At 59.1% G+C, this 13,657-nt stretch overlaps 6 protein-coding genes across 6 annotated transcripts; 1 reads left to right on the plus strand and 5 right to left on the minus strand.

Moving 5' to 3' along the window:
- Positions 1-951: 951 nt before the first annotated feature.
- BKCO1_3800051 (swib mdm2 domain protein) lies at positions 952-2,076 on the minus strand (the record flags this gene model as incomplete). Its single annotated transcript, XM_020275262.1, has 3 exons — positions 952-1,188; positions 1,260-1,754; positions 1,852-2,076. 3 exons carry the CDS (start codon positions 2,074-2,076, stop codon positions 952-954), a joined length of 957 nt encoding a protein of 318 aa, XP_020128644.1.
- A 672-nt stretch (positions 2,077-2,748) lies between these two features.
- Positions 2,749-5,579, minus strand: BKCO1_3800052 (secretion pathway protein sls2 rcy1; the record flags this gene model as incomplete). The annotated part of the gene is made up of 3 exons (XM_020275263.1): positions 2,749-3,019; positions 3,072-5,424; positions 5,474-5,579. The coding sequence occupies 3 exons, from the start codon at positions 5,577-5,579 to the stop codon at positions 2,749-2,751; spliced, it is 2,730 nt and encodes a 909-aa protein (XP_020128641.1).
- A 1,293-nt stretch (positions 5,580-6,872) lies between these two features.
- BKCO1_3800053 (uncharacterized protein) lies at positions 6,873-7,412 on the plus strand (the record flags this gene model as incomplete). The annotated part of the gene is made up of 1 exon (XM_020275264.1): positions 6,873-7,412. One exon carries the CDS (start codon positions 6,873-6,875, stop codon positions 7,410-7,412), a length of 540 nt encoding a protein of 179 aa, XP_020128640.1.
- Positions 7,413-7,635: 223 nt separating this feature from the next.
- Positions 7,636-9,106, minus strand: BKCO1_3800054 (prenyl protease ste24; the record flags this gene model as incomplete). Its single annotated transcript, XM_020275265.1, has 3 exons — positions 7,636-7,862; positions 7,915-9,037; positions 9,086-9,106. The coding sequence occupies 3 exons, from the start codon at positions 9,104-9,106 to the stop codon at positions 7,636-7,638; spliced, it is 1,371 nt and encodes a 456-aa protein (XP_020128639.1).
- Positions 9,107-10,152: 1,046 nt separating this feature from the next.
- BKCO1_3800055 (cyclin-dependent protein kinase complex component) lies at positions 10,153-11,593 on the minus strand (the record flags this gene model as incomplete). The annotated part of the gene is made up of 2 exons (XM_020275266.1): positions 10,153-10,347; positions 10,400-11,593. The coding sequence occupies 2 exons, from the start codon at positions 11,591-11,593 to the stop codon at positions 10,153-10,155; spliced, it is 1,389 nt and encodes a 462-aa protein (XP_020128638.1).
- An 892-nt stretch (positions 11,594-12,485) lies between these two features.
- Positions 12,486-13,411, minus strand: BKCO1_3800056 (proteasome component pre3; the record flags this gene model as incomplete). Its single annotated transcript, XM_020275267.1, has 5 exons — positions 12,486-12,810; positions 12,861-13,136; positions 13,192-13,206; positions 13,260-13,305; positions 13,384-13,411. 5 exons carry the CDS (start codon positions 13,409-13,411, stop codon positions 12,486-12,488), a joined length of 690 nt encoding a protein of 229 aa, XP_020128637.1.
- Between the last annotated feature and the right edge of the window lie 246 nt (positions 13,412-13,657).

Genomic DNA, 13,657 nt, shown 5'->3' on the forward strand with positions numbered 1-13,657 from the left:
CTGCCCAAGATGGAAAACAAAGCTGAACAACTCTGGGAGCGAGCATACATAATGGTTTTCCCATCGCGTGCCCCAGCTATTTACTTTTATCCCGTCCGTCCGTCCGTCCGCAAGACCAAGCCCAGACCCTCCCTCTTCAACGCTGTTCCTTCTGCCGTAGTGTCGTCTCTAAAAATAAAAATAATGACCAAAAATGAAACATCGCCGTTTGCGGATCAGGTGTTTGTCACCTAATCCGTACCGGCCAAGCAGCTGCCTCGATTCTGCTTGATCGCATGCAAATGAGCCAGTAACAATCGCCGACCTATTTTGTATTCTCGACCAACGGCCGATGAGGCATGTTCACGTGCGGGAATCTCTTTTTTGTTTTTTGGCGGCCACTCCCGCCCTTCTCTCAAATAAACTCCAATGTCCCTGTGGTCGTCATGATGGGCCAAGTACTGTTCGACACCGGTTTCAAGAAGCTTTCCTCGGCGTCAGGATCAAATGAGGCGATGCTGTCATGGCTGAACAAAGTCAAGGAAAAGGGGAACATAGCACTCGGGCAGTTCAATAGTTCCCCGCACTTCGGGAGCGGCCACCATCACATGAAACGAGAAGGAGAGTAAAATAACGAGGCCAATAGTCCAAAACTCCGTACCTGTGCCAGTCGCCATGCTATTGAAAATGAAAAGCCAAAAAAAAAAAGAAAACCAACAAATTAACAAAAAAAAAGTCGAAGAGATTGGTGAGAAGTTTCGACTTATTTTAGTGCTTCGAGGTCGGCCGCAGACACCAACAGCGCCTGCGGTGCCTGGAATGGTCCAGGTGACGACCGGAGAGAAAGCATCGTTCGTGGCAGTTCTCGGCGCCCAAATGTGGTCCTTGGGCTCCGGAATGGCGCATCAATATACCAGTGTGGAAATTTTAGAGACGGCCTCCACGGCTTCGCTGGCTGCCGCCGGGCTATGGTCACTCGTCGGTGGCGTAAAGATTCTGATTCAGGATCTTGTTCATGGTGAACATGTGGACGCGGTCCTGTTTGAAGACAGCACGCATTGGCTCGTCGCAGCGAATCTGGCGTTTGTCATTGGGATCCTGGAGATCCCTTTCTTTGACGTATTCCCAGATTTTCTTGACACACTGCGGACGTGACAGCTGGGTCTCACCAAGAAGCTCGGACAAGGGTGCGGAAAGTATCATCGGTTTCTGGGCGTGAAGACAAGTTAGCGCGCAAGGTAGGTCCGCCAATGTGCACGATCATTTCCGGGGGAACATACGTGGAAGCCCCCGTTCCGCTTCGGCTCCTTCTTGGATTCACTACCACTGGCGAGATCGCTATCATCATCGGAGTTTATCTTGGTCTTGCTCTTCTTCTTACGAGACTCGCCCTTCTTCTTGGTGGGGGCCTTCCGCCTGGACGCACCACCGCCACGAGTCGACCTGGCGCGCCCGTTTTCCTCGGCTTGTAACCTGGCAGCAAAGGCGGCGTCATCCTCTACAGACGTGCTTTTCTTGTGCTTCTTCTTGGGCGGGGTGGAGGCAAGGTCCGAAACATCAGAACCATTGACGTTCTCGTCAGGGTCCGGCCTCTTCTTGGACGAGGCCGGGGTGGATGTGCCGGAGCCGTTGTCTCGTGCCGAGCCGTTGGTCGCAGGCGCCGCGGCGGCGGGCACGGGCTCGATGGTCCCCGTGACGGCGTTGTCAGCGGCCACGCCGTTGCGCTCCGAGTTGACCTTGTCGAAGCGCGCGAGGATGAGGTCGGTGATGGCGTCCTGGGAGCCAAGTGCGTCAGCACCGCAACGTCTCATGGCACGCGCGAATGGACGGAAGGCGGGGCGCAGAGGGCGCGAGATGGGGGCGGAGACTCACCTTCTCGGGGGTTATGTCGTGGTCTACGCGCGCTTGCAGGCCCTTGCGGATCCGCTTGGCGGAGACGGTGTTCAGGTCGCTGTGGGCCAGGATATCATCGATGACGAGGGTGTAGGATGCCTCGACCTCGGGCGGGACTAGAAGGGAGGGGCGTCGTGTGAGCGGAGAGGGAGCGGAGAGGGAGCGGGTCGGCCAATTGAGGGTGAGGGAGCACGTACGAGGCATGGTTGCTGGGGGTGGAGCGGGCAGGGTCTGCGGCAGGGCAGCAGCGCGGGGGCGCTGGAGGCGGGCAGGAGCTGGGCGGAGGATTTGCGAAGATGGTCGGCGGCGAGGCTGGCGTGGCAGCGCTTGCAGACGGCAGAGCGCGGCGGTCCTCGCAGCGGACGGCGCGTGGGACGGGAGGGTGCCGGCGCAGCGCCGAGCTCGTGGGGAAGCTGGAGAAGCTGGGGCGAGCACAGCAGCTGCGGGCGGACGGGCGCGGAGCTGGGGCGGGCAGGCGTCGGACGTCACACGGGCGGGCGTGCACAGCGGATGGGAGGTGGATGTGCGGGCGGACTGGAGCTGTCGATGTCGATCCGGAAGAGGGAATCGTGATGCTGGCGGCCCTGACTAAGCAGCTCTAGCTGGCCGCTGGCCGCTCTACCTAGCTGGCCGCTCGCTGCTCCCATCTTGTCTGTCTCACACACTGCGCCGTCACGCGCCGGTTCCTGCAGCCCGCGCAGCCCGCGCAGCCCGCGCCGTCCGCATCAAGCCACTGCCGCAGCCTGGTCACTTGCACTGTGCATTCATGCTGTCACTGCCAGAAGACGCCGTCCACCAAACCAAGCTCCCAAAAACACGTGCCCCCAGACGCCCGACTCCCGACGCTATGCAACCCCCGATGCCAGCTCCCTCCCTTCACATGACGCCGCAGCCTATGCCGTACATTGCCCGCTCGACGTCCCGCTTGACCACGAACCAGTCCGCCCTGCGCTCGGCGAACTCGTACACCTCCTCGGTCCGGAAGATGCCGTGGTACCGGTCGCCGTCCGCGATGACCGTGGCAATCTCCTTCGCGTCGTTTGCCGAGATCAGATAGATCTGCGTGAGCTCCCGCAGCGCGCTGAAGTACTGGTTCAGCGACTTGTTCCGCAGTGTCACAATGTACGAGTGGTACGCGTTCATGTCGCTGTCAACGTCAGATCCAACCTGCTCCGCAGCCGCCCGCCCGCCTGCCTTACCTGATAAGCTTGATGGCGCCGTCGATGCTGATGCGCTGCCGCTTGATGTGCTTGCAAAGCGCCGTGAACAGCCGCACCCCCACCTCCTGGTTGAAGACGTCCAGCATCGTCTTGTCCGTGCTCCCCACCAGCATGTTGATGTGCGACGACACGAGCTCGATGATCCTGCGTGCCGTCGTGCTCGGCCCCACGTCCGACATTTGCGCCGCCGCTTCGAGCGCCGTGCCTGCCCCCGGGTTGAAGTCTTTCGGGTCCTGCGTCGTGGCGCAGAGATACTCTACCTCGTCCATCAGCACGTCGATGCCCTTGTTCAGCCCGGCCGCCACTCGCTCGTCCAGCATCTGCTCGAACCGCTTCTTCTCCTTTGCCGCCTGGCTGAGGAAGTCGTCGCTCTCTGCAAGCTTCGTTGCTACCAACTCTTGCTGGTAGAACACATCCACCATCTGCTGGATCAAGTCTCCCACATTCACCAGCTCCAGGAACGTGACCAATGGTTGGACTCCCGGCTGGTCATGCTCGCTGACCTCCCGCGGGTTGTATTTTGAGAGATGGTCGATGGCCTTGTCGAATCCAACCTTGATGTGACCGGACCCAAGGATTTGCAGCAGCGCAACGAATATCACTTCGCACTGCTCCTTCGACTCGGCGCCTGACTGGCCGCCTATCGGCACCATCAGAGCCACGCGCTCAAGGCTGCCCTTGGCAAGGTGGACGAGGTTCAGCGCCACTTCTATGCTGAAGAGCGACTTGATCCCCTCTAGGCGGGAGTTCATGATTGCAGCCTTGGCCGAAAGCTCCGACGTGGGCGCCATTGACCCGGGGCGCGGGCTACCGGAGCGCTCAATCGGCACGGGCGTGGATGACCTCGATTGGCTCTTTATGCTGCCGCTGTCTCCATTGACCGATATCTGGTCCACCGGCTTGTTTGAGGCAAAGGGCATGACGCTGACCGGCATCATGATAACCTTCTTGAACGAAGTAAGGAAGTCTCGCTTGGCCACTTGTCGGTTGACGTTGGCCATAAAGAACGATTCAGTCGATGCTTCTTGGTCCTGTAGCCGCTTCTCCCACGCTTCCACGTCGGAATTGGCCTTGTCCTTGAAGTAATCAAGTTCGTCCTGTAGATACAGGTCGATGTGCTGCTCGAAGCATCGTGCTACGACGCGGTGCGCATCCTCCTTGAAAGTCGCCTCGGATGTTTTGGTAGACTGCAGTGAAAGCTCGAAGCGTAGAGCCTGTTCGAAGAGTCCAGAGGTCGCCGTCAAGTATGATTCGATGCTGCGCTCGTGGGCCTCGTCGAGAAGCGGGTTGATGTACTCCGAAACAACATCTTCGCCTATTCTTTCCAGAAACGGTATCATGACATCGACAGACGGCGGAAATACTCGATCGATGAGGGAAGCTTGCTCGTTCAGCGCCGTTGCCAGGCTTTCGAAGAATTTCTGGGAAGGCTTGAGTGATATGCTATCAGCCGAGAGGCCACTACCCAAGCAGTCCAACGGATCTCCCAGCCTTTCTTTGTGGAGCATTAGAGGATGGTTGTGTATGAAGCTGTCGATGGCTGCCGCACCACCGTTGAGCGTGACTAGAACCTGGGCATATTTCTTCATCCGACCATCGATGTCGTGCGCCTCGTAGCCCTGCTCGAATTCTCGAAGAGCAGCATTCTCGAACAGACCCATCATGGTATCGAGCCTCTCCTCCCGCTGCCAGCAGCCTTGCGCGAAGTCGCTCCGGGCAAAGACCTTGATCTGTGCCAGCATCTTTGCCTGCTGCTCGGGATCTCTGTACACCCTGAACAAGACTGGATCCATATGGCTCCTCGACCGGGCCAGGTCGAAGTAATATGGGGCCAATGATCCATAGATTTTCCCGTACTCAAGCCGTGCGAAGCCACGGGCCGAACAGACGTTGGACAAGACGTTGAGCGCGAACTCGGGATCCCGGTAGCTCGTGGTGGAGGGGTCGATCGGGCTAAAGCCGCTGTCCATGGTGCCTTGGCGCGCACGGAGGGGGAGCTCATGCGAGCTCCTCAGCCGGTCCTCCTCCACGCCAGCGTCGAAAAGAGTGGCTCCACCACCACCACCACCGGCAAGACCATTCACGCTGCCATTGATCATGGCTCCTGTTCGCAGCGCCTCTTCCGCCTCTCGTGATCGCTGTGCCTCGAGCTTTCTTTTCATTGCATCTTCGAAGCGCTTCCTCGCCTCCTGGTCGTTCCAGCATCCCATGCTCTTGAGCCGTTGTATCCACCGGCTATCGTCGTAGACCATCTCTCGCATTCGTTTCGAGGTGCGGGCGAAGCGGATCATGTCGGGCACGGGAAGGTAGTCCAGAATCGCGGCGATGAGTTCTGCAGTGCATCAGAGGAGGGCAGGCGCGCGCAGGGGGCCCAGGCGTACCTGCTGGAAGCACCGGCTTGGTGCTGACCATGGACGTGACGCGCAGCGACGAGAGGACGTCCTGGCGGGACGCGCCCACTACGGACTGGCGCGCGAAAGAAGACATGGTTGGAAGTCGGGTGAGAGCGCGCGGGGTTTAAACCATAGCTTGCGGGTGGTTGGTGACGACTCCGGAGCGCCGGGCGAGAAGCTGGGCGAGGAGGGAGGAGGTTCAGGTGTGTACGAGGTTGCAGGTGTGTGAGGGGAGCTGGCTGCTGTCTGGGGAGCGCCGGAGGCCCCCCGCTGGGGGCAGCAACGCCATCCACCAGCCAATGGGAACGCCGCCCTGCCAACCATGGAACCTGGCCATGGCAGAGAGCATGCGATTTCCGGAAGGCAACCGCTCGGTACCGACTCCGCTTTGGTGTGCGTGAGCCACAGTGCTGTGCGGTGCAGGCTGCCTTCGCGGGCCTCGGCGATGCTCCCCGCCGCCGGTTGACATCAACTTAGCGGCTTCGCAGCATACGCTGTAGCCGGGGTTGTTGTAGAACGCATTCACATTCGTCGTCATTTATTGTACATTTTAACTGCCGCGCACGCACACGGCGCTGAGGAATGCTGTCCTCCGGCATCCCCGTAAGGGCCGTTGCCCGGTGCATGTGCTGCTAGAACAAAGCCTCTGCGGGCAACTTCAACCACAGACGCAGTCTTTCCCGTGGGTTTCCCGCTCAAGCCGCACGTTCCGCTCGTGCCCGCTCAGTGGCTGAGAGTGCTCCTTCCCTTCGCCTTTCTCCTCTTCAGCAAGGCCCTTCCCTTGCGTGTCCGTATCCGACTCAGAAACCCGTGGCGTCTCTTGCGCACTAAGTTGGTGGGCTTGTACGTGTCTCTGGGGCCATTCCGCACTTGGATGCCTTGCAAGGCTGGGTGCGACGAGACCTTGGGAAGCACGTCGGGCGCGTCTGCGGCTGCGGGCGAGATGTAAATGGGTTGCGTGGTGGCGATGGCGCCGCTGGTAGGGGACAGTTGCGGCCTTCTGAGGGAGAGTAATGAGATAGACCGGACCCTGGGCTCTGTCAGTAGATGCGCGAGCATGAAGTGCATGCAAGATCGTCCATACTGTTGGACAGCGGCGAATGTGGGCCGCAATGCCGATGCCGGCGGTGCCGCCACAGCAGGGCGCGCAATCGCTCGTACGCAGCGGATGCACTGCATTTCGAACGGAGCGGGAGGGCAAGGTTGGCGTGCGCGGTGGTGAGGGCAGGAAGCCGCAGAGCAGACCGAAGCTCGTCCAGCCGACCTGCAGCAAAGGCGGTGGCAGAATTTTTTCTAGACTTCTTCCCTCCACGGGCAAATTCCCGCAACAACCGCAACACCCGGACCGTCTCTTCTTTCCCTCTTCGATTTCTCCGAGATCTTCGAGATGAGCCTCAAAGCCTATGCCCCGCACGTTACTCTTGGCAGCAAGCCGCTCTCCACCGGTGCCGCCCAAGAACTCATCGCGAACTATCTAAATGAATCCGAATCCAATTCGTACCTCCACCCGGATGCGATTCTGACGGCATCCAACGTACAATACCCCCTGTCCGGTGGTCCCCAGGGAGGGGTCACTATGCACGACCTGCGACGGGTCGAAGCTGGTTTGAGGGGCGAGGTGCTCAAGCCCGAGGTCCCCGACGTGTCTGACGACATGGTGCTGGACGAAATGATCGACGACACGAAAAAGCGCATGCAGGCCGATCAGGAACAACAGGAGGATGGGATCGAAGTGGGCGAGATCGGCCAGCGCACAACCGCCGTTGTTGAGGGTGGAGACATTCCCGAGGTTGTTGAAGAGGGTGGCGGAAAAGCACTCGGCAAGAGTAAAACCGATAAAGAGGCTCGCAAAAAGGCAAAGAAAGAGCGCGAGCGCCAACAGAAGCTCGAGAGGGAGGCAAAGCGAAAGACGCACTCTGAGGCCTAATTACCCCCGCCCGGGATCATGGACCACAGCCCCCGAGCGACATGTTTCACGGACGTCAGGCGCAAAGCAAGGAGAAATATACTTGAATTCACACGACCAAGTGCCTCACGTGGCGAGACCAATTGCGGAGGAAGTCCTGCTCGTCATCTACATCCTACCAATCGAACGCCGGTACATGCATTTCCCACTCTATGGCATTTTCCAAGGCACCGTCGCCACAGGCTTACAGCTCGCGGTCAGCGGCCTTCGTGGGCTTCTCGCTATCATCGGTTTTCGATGCCTTCTCGCCTTTGTAGCCAATCGCCCTTAGTCTTTCGGTTAGGATGGGGTGCGAGTAGTGGAAGCTGGAGTACATCCAGTCGGCATCCATTGCTGACAAATTCTGAATCTGAAGCTTGATGAGCGATCCAGCCAGCTCCTGGGTGTACCCCTGCTTGACTGCAAACGCATCTTAAACAGGATGTTAGCGGCAGAAATTACCTTCGGTGGGGTGTGGACATACCAGCTTCGAACTCGAATTTCCTGGTCAGGATGTTCATCAAGAGCTTGATGACCGAGTCGGTCGGGCCCAGGACCTCGTTGAACAGGAGAAAGCCAATGAGGATGGGCTGCTCGGTGTGGAAGCCGAAGGACTCGAAGAGCGAACGGTTGTTGATGAAGACCGAAAAAAGGGCGAACATGTAGAACAAATGGAACTGGCTGATTCCGAGCAGCTTTGTTGTGTGACCCATGCTCCAGTGCCCGAGCTCGTGCGCCAAAACCGCTTCGACCTCCTTGTTGGAACTCTTCTCGAGAAGTGTGTCGTAGATGACAATCTTCTTCTTCCATGGCAGGCCAGTGAAATAGGCATTGCTGTGGGCGCTCCGCTTGCTCCCGTCGATGACTTGAAGCTCGGTAAGAGGGAACTTCAGCTTGGCCGCGAGAGCCTCAACGCCCTCCTTCAGAGGGCCGGGCTCAAGAGGAGACAGCTTGTTGAAGAGAGGCACAATGAGGATCGGGTAGATGGTGATGGCGGAAACCTGGACGGCAAGCATGAACATCCAGATGTAGTAGAAGAAACTGGTACCGGTCTTCTTGATGATGGCCAAGAAAGCGCTCATGATGGGCACGCCGAAGACAACGCCAAGAGCCTGGCCTTTGAGCATGTCCGTAATCCATAGCTTGACCGTCAACTTGTTGAAGCCAAACTTCTCCTCCAGCACGAAGTTCTGGTAGTATGTGAAGGGCAAGCTAAAGATGGTGTCGATCAGGCTGAAGGCGAAGAGGAACAAGAGCGAATGGCCAATCTCTCCCGAGATGAAGGACGGAGCGAAGCGAGCAAGCCAGACCCCGGTCAGAGCCCAGATCTTGGGGTACCAGTTGTACTGCACTGTTGCGAGAGACTTGAGCTGGCCGAAGAAGGAGGAGACGAAGCTAAACTTGGCCTTGGCGCGACCGTACGCCTGGCTTTTATCGAAGGTGTCCTGGTTCACTTCATTCTCAAGGGCCTTGGGGCGCGCGGTACGCTGATAGACGCCGAATTGGCGGTACAGAAGCCAGTTTTCGAGGAGGAACTGGCCAACAGAGAAGCCCAAGACGAGATTCTTCCACGGGAAGAACGGGCGGTCCAGGAACCGGGCCAGGCGCTGGGACTCGGTAAGCTCATGTCACTGCGAAACGAAAGGGAGCCGCACCTGTAGCAGTGCCTGGATCATTGTTCCGGTAGCGGCAGCAAGTCGACGGGTGGGCACAGTGCAGGTGCTCCGGCGCTGCTCAGGCTTAAGAGGACAGACAGCGCTTGGGGCCGCACGAGTCACGTAGCCAAGACATAGGGCTGACACTCCGACCCGCCGTTTCCACGGCACGTGCAGGCCCCACTGCCAGCCGGTCCAAGGCCACGAACGCTTGTCACGGCGGCTTGGAACGCGTGGGCTTCACTTGTTGTCTGCACCGCACAGGCATGGAAAAAATAATACTTCGCCTCCGTCGTGCTCTGCTGTCGGAAAGTGTGAAGAATTCGCCGCCTGCAAACGCTGCCAAAACAAAACGAACGACGAAGCCATCCTCTGCCCATTTCATAAGAGAGCATACGCCAGACACCTCCCCTTCGTACCTCTACCGAAGGAAACCTCATGACTCCGTGACACACTGGACGATAAGCGAAAGACATTAATGGACCGCCAGACCCTCCGACCAACAGCAGAAGAAAAAGCACCGAGAATGGTTCATGACCGCATCCACCAGCTCCCCGGTCTGTGAGATGAAAAAAGCGTCAAAGTCCAGAGAAGACAAGATATGCATGCGAGACAGCAGGAGAAATAAAGAAAAAAAGAAACATGAAATATTGCGGTCGTTGGAAAGGTAGCAGATCAGGCTGGGTATAGTTAAAGGGCGGCCTCGGGCAGTCGATGCAAAGGGACCTAGAAGGATGAAGACGAATGCCAGCATGACCCCATGGGTGGTGAGAGAGAAAGCTCAAGACAAATTCTATGCAGGACTTCTCCAGAAAAGGTGCTTCTATCACGGAGGACTTCAGTAGGACGAATTCCACCCAGCATCCAAGATGCCTTCGAACCTCGGTGTGGCAGGACGCAAGCCTTCTCAGTATCCGTCTTGTCCTCGAGCTTGTCGTCTTGCCCGCGAGTTGTGGTCATAGCCGAGTACTTGGCGGCCCCTCAACAGCCCCGCAACACGTCTGGTGGCAAGCTACCAGCAATGTTCTTCACACGGGCAAAAGCGTATGTTTCAAGGTCCACCCACTTCAAGAAGGCACAGAAGTCTGTTGCTGCTGCTGCTGCTGCTGCTGCTGCTGGGCGACGACCTCGCGTGCATAAAACTCGACCAACATGGTCCCGTAAGCTTCCATCTCTTCAAGCGGCACGGCTAGGCGGAAATCGTTCAACAAGAGGAACTGGAGTTCAAGGTGGTTCAATTCTACAAGCGGCAATCCGCCAACCTAAAATTTGTCAGTTCGCCCTACGGCTTTCCGGTCGGATTGGCAGGCTTACCTTGGCGTATCTCGAGTTCGTATAGAAAATGTCCGAAAAGAACTTGCTTGCACAGGTCACACCGGCTATGACCAGACGGTGGATGTTGAAGCTATCAACGACAAAGAACTGAGACAGGTTGTACGGATCACACTCTAGAGGGGGGTCTATCTGTTGGGGAGGCGATGGCGGATGGTCTTCCTTGATAGTGGCATCGCCTGGCTTAGCCGGCTTCCCAAGCGAGCCCGATGGCGGAGGCGTTGCAGCTTGGACCTGCTCTGGCCGCGGCGATGATCCGCTAAGTGTAGTTCCGGATATAGAAACGGAACTCTTCCGGCTTCCGTCGCTGGCGGCCACGGAACGCTCCAAGGACTGTTGGTTGGCCTGGCGGAGGCTCTGCATCAACCCGGAGTTTACGCGCTCCGTCATACGATCGAAGTAAACCAGCAGGCTGAGAAAGACTTCGTATGTCGTGGGGCAGTATTTATGTATGCGGGTGAGATAGCTCAGGATGGAGATTGTGGGCACGTTCTTGCCATGGAAAGCAAGAACGCTGGTTGTCTGCTGGCTGAGCCCAGTGGTACCCTCAGGAGGGGGTATTTGCCGGTGCAGATGCTCGTGCTGGCGGTCATTGGTGGTGGTGATCTTGGTCAAGAGACCTGCCACCATTTCTATGATATCCGACACGGGCATCTCGCTGATCTCATACTGCGGCCCAGCCTCATTGGGATTTTCACGTGCGCGACGCGCGGCGCGAGTCTGCGAAAAAGGGCTGGTCTCATCGGCGGCGAAGCTCTGGATGTGAGACAGGCTTTTCACCTTTATCCGTTTCGGCGAGGCGGCGGTCCGCGGCGAGGCCTGGGCCGAAGATGGGGCCGACGACGACGGCAGCACGGCGGGGCGAGGAGCCGGCGGGACAGCGACGGCCTGGGTAGGCGTCTTCTGCGACGACTGCGGCTTGAAGCGCGGGCTCGGTGGGGGCTGCGAGGGTGTCTGAGATGGATTGTAGTGCTGTGGCACGGCGTCCGACATGGGCGTGTCGACGGGCGCAGAGGCAGTGCGCGAGACGTGATGGTCGTTGTGCGACGGCCGAGAGGATGTCGATCGCTGAGACTCGTGCGGCTGGTGGTGCGAGTGCGCGGCGGCACCGAACATGGTTTGGTAGGGAAAGGAGTGGTTGACCACGTCGCTGCTCGTAATCACGATGGAGCCCATACCAGCGTGTTGAGGCGGGAGGACAAAGATCTGGCCGGCAACGGAATGTCAGCAAGCCTCAGACTAGCAACGGCGGGCTCGAATCTCGTCTGTGGGGAGGGGCGGTCAACGCTCGATGCAGGGGGGTGCGAGTGGAGTCGCCGCGAGCAAAGCTTCGGGCACGTCTCACGTACTTGGCGGCGAGGCGCGCCAGAGCGGGAGAGCGACGGCGAATAAGCGCGCGGGGCCCGTGGCTTTGCCTGTGACGTGCTGCGGCGGCGAGCGTCGGGTGGAGAGAAGGATGGCAGCCGCTGGAGGTGAAGGGCAGGGCTGCGATAACGAAAGGAGCCGCGTCGCTGGGCGCAACAACGCCGGCCGACGTGCTAGGGGACAAGAGCCGGACCCACGCTTACCTTGAGATGGGGACGTGCGAACGGTTGGCCGCGAGGACGAGGAGGGGCGCAGCAACGAGCGGCGGGAATTGGGTGGATGTGTTGTGGTGTTGCAGAGAGGCCGTGGCGCTGCGCAGTCTCTTGTTCGAGGGAAGCCTTGAACTGGTGGGCTGCGCTTCCAATTTGCCAGGGTCGTCGTCACAGCCAGCGCCGGGCGCCGATCCCCGTGTGCACCACTTCGACGCCAGTCTGGCTTCCCTTGCGCCCGCGTCGCAACCTTCTCCGCTCTTCCAGCGGCAAGCTAATAGCCAGGTGCGCGCTCGCCCGGTTCTACGTCTCGCCGGTCGCCCAGCTACGACCGCGAAGCCCCCGTGTCTCGAAATTGTTGCTTCCATGTCTTGGGTATGACGCCACCCGGCTTGCCATTGCTTACGAAGTCTACGCTACAGCATTACCTGCGCCAACCCGGCCTCTATCCTGGCCCACATCAATCATGCTGTCATTCCCACTTAGTTGCCTGTCTACGTTTGCCTGCCAGGGCCGCGGTAGTCCTGGTCCGGCAGGTACAGGTGCCGCTGTGCGCCATTCGCCGTCAACACCACCATGCGGATCACACCGCCAGAGCTGCCGTCCCACTTGATGGCCTCCCGCAGCGCTCCTTTGACGAAGTTCACGCCCTCTTCCTCCGTCATGCCCTCCCTCCAGTTTGCATCGCAGTAACCATAAATGTACGTCGATCCAGAACCGCCAATGGAGTAGGCCTGCTTGTGTAGAGAGCCGCCGAGCGGAATCGCGTAGACTTGGCCGCCGTGGCGGGGATCGTAGCCTGCAATGATCATGCCCGCGCTATGCCACCGTCAGCCGGGAATCGGCTCACCAATGTGTTTGTGACGCACCTCAACATGTCCTTGTTGTCGTAGCAAAGCTCCTGGAACAGCGCCGCAGCCGTCTGAGTCGTCGGCCTCTCATTGTTCATGATACCGTACATGCCCAGATGGTAGTGGACGATGTCAGCAACGGCCTGTGTGTCGGCGGCCGAGCCGGAGCGGCAGCACCATATCGTGTCGTGCACCTGCGTGAGCTTGTCGGTAACACGGTTGGCAATGTAGGCGCCGGTCGTCGTCCGGCTGTCGGCGCCAAGAATCACACCGTCTTTGAAGTTGATGGCCATGCTAGCATCGGTCAGCGCGGGCGTGGTGGCCGAAAGCAGAGCATCTGTGGACGTACATGGAGGTTCCGAGGCTGGAGCACGGATTAGCAGAAGAATCTTCAGGGGTGTGCAGGTTGGGACGCACTTGACCTCGCCCTTCTTCAGGTGGTTCATGTCGACGTGGATGCCATCTGATGTCCGTTAGCTGCTGGAGCTGGAGCTGGAGCTGGAGCTGCGAGAGCTTCGGGCGGGAGGCGGCTTGCCTTCACCTAGCGCTCCGGACGGCTGCGAGATCATGGCGGCGGGGTGGGCAGAGGGCTGTCAGGGAGGTGGTCGACGCCGGCGGGGTGCAGAGGAATGATGTCGTGGAGGGGGGGAGGTCGATGGGGTGGATGGTTGGTGTCGGCGGAGCTGCCACAGAGCTTCACTGGAGTTGCGTGCAGGCCAGGCACCCAGGCCACCAGGCTCCGCGCGTAGGCTGGTGCCTCCCGCCGCCGGCGTTTTCCGGCCGTGCGTGCGGCGGCGCCTCTGAGCGTGCACGCG

The sequence above is a fragment of the Diplodia corticola genome (genome assembly GCF_001883845.1).
Source record: "Diplodia corticola strain CBS 112549 chromosome Unknown scaffold38, whole genome shotgun sequence".
Taxonomy (NCBI): Eukaryota; Fungi; Ascomycota; class Dothideomycetes; order Botryosphaeriales; family Botryosphaeriaceae; genus Diplodia; species Diplodia corticola.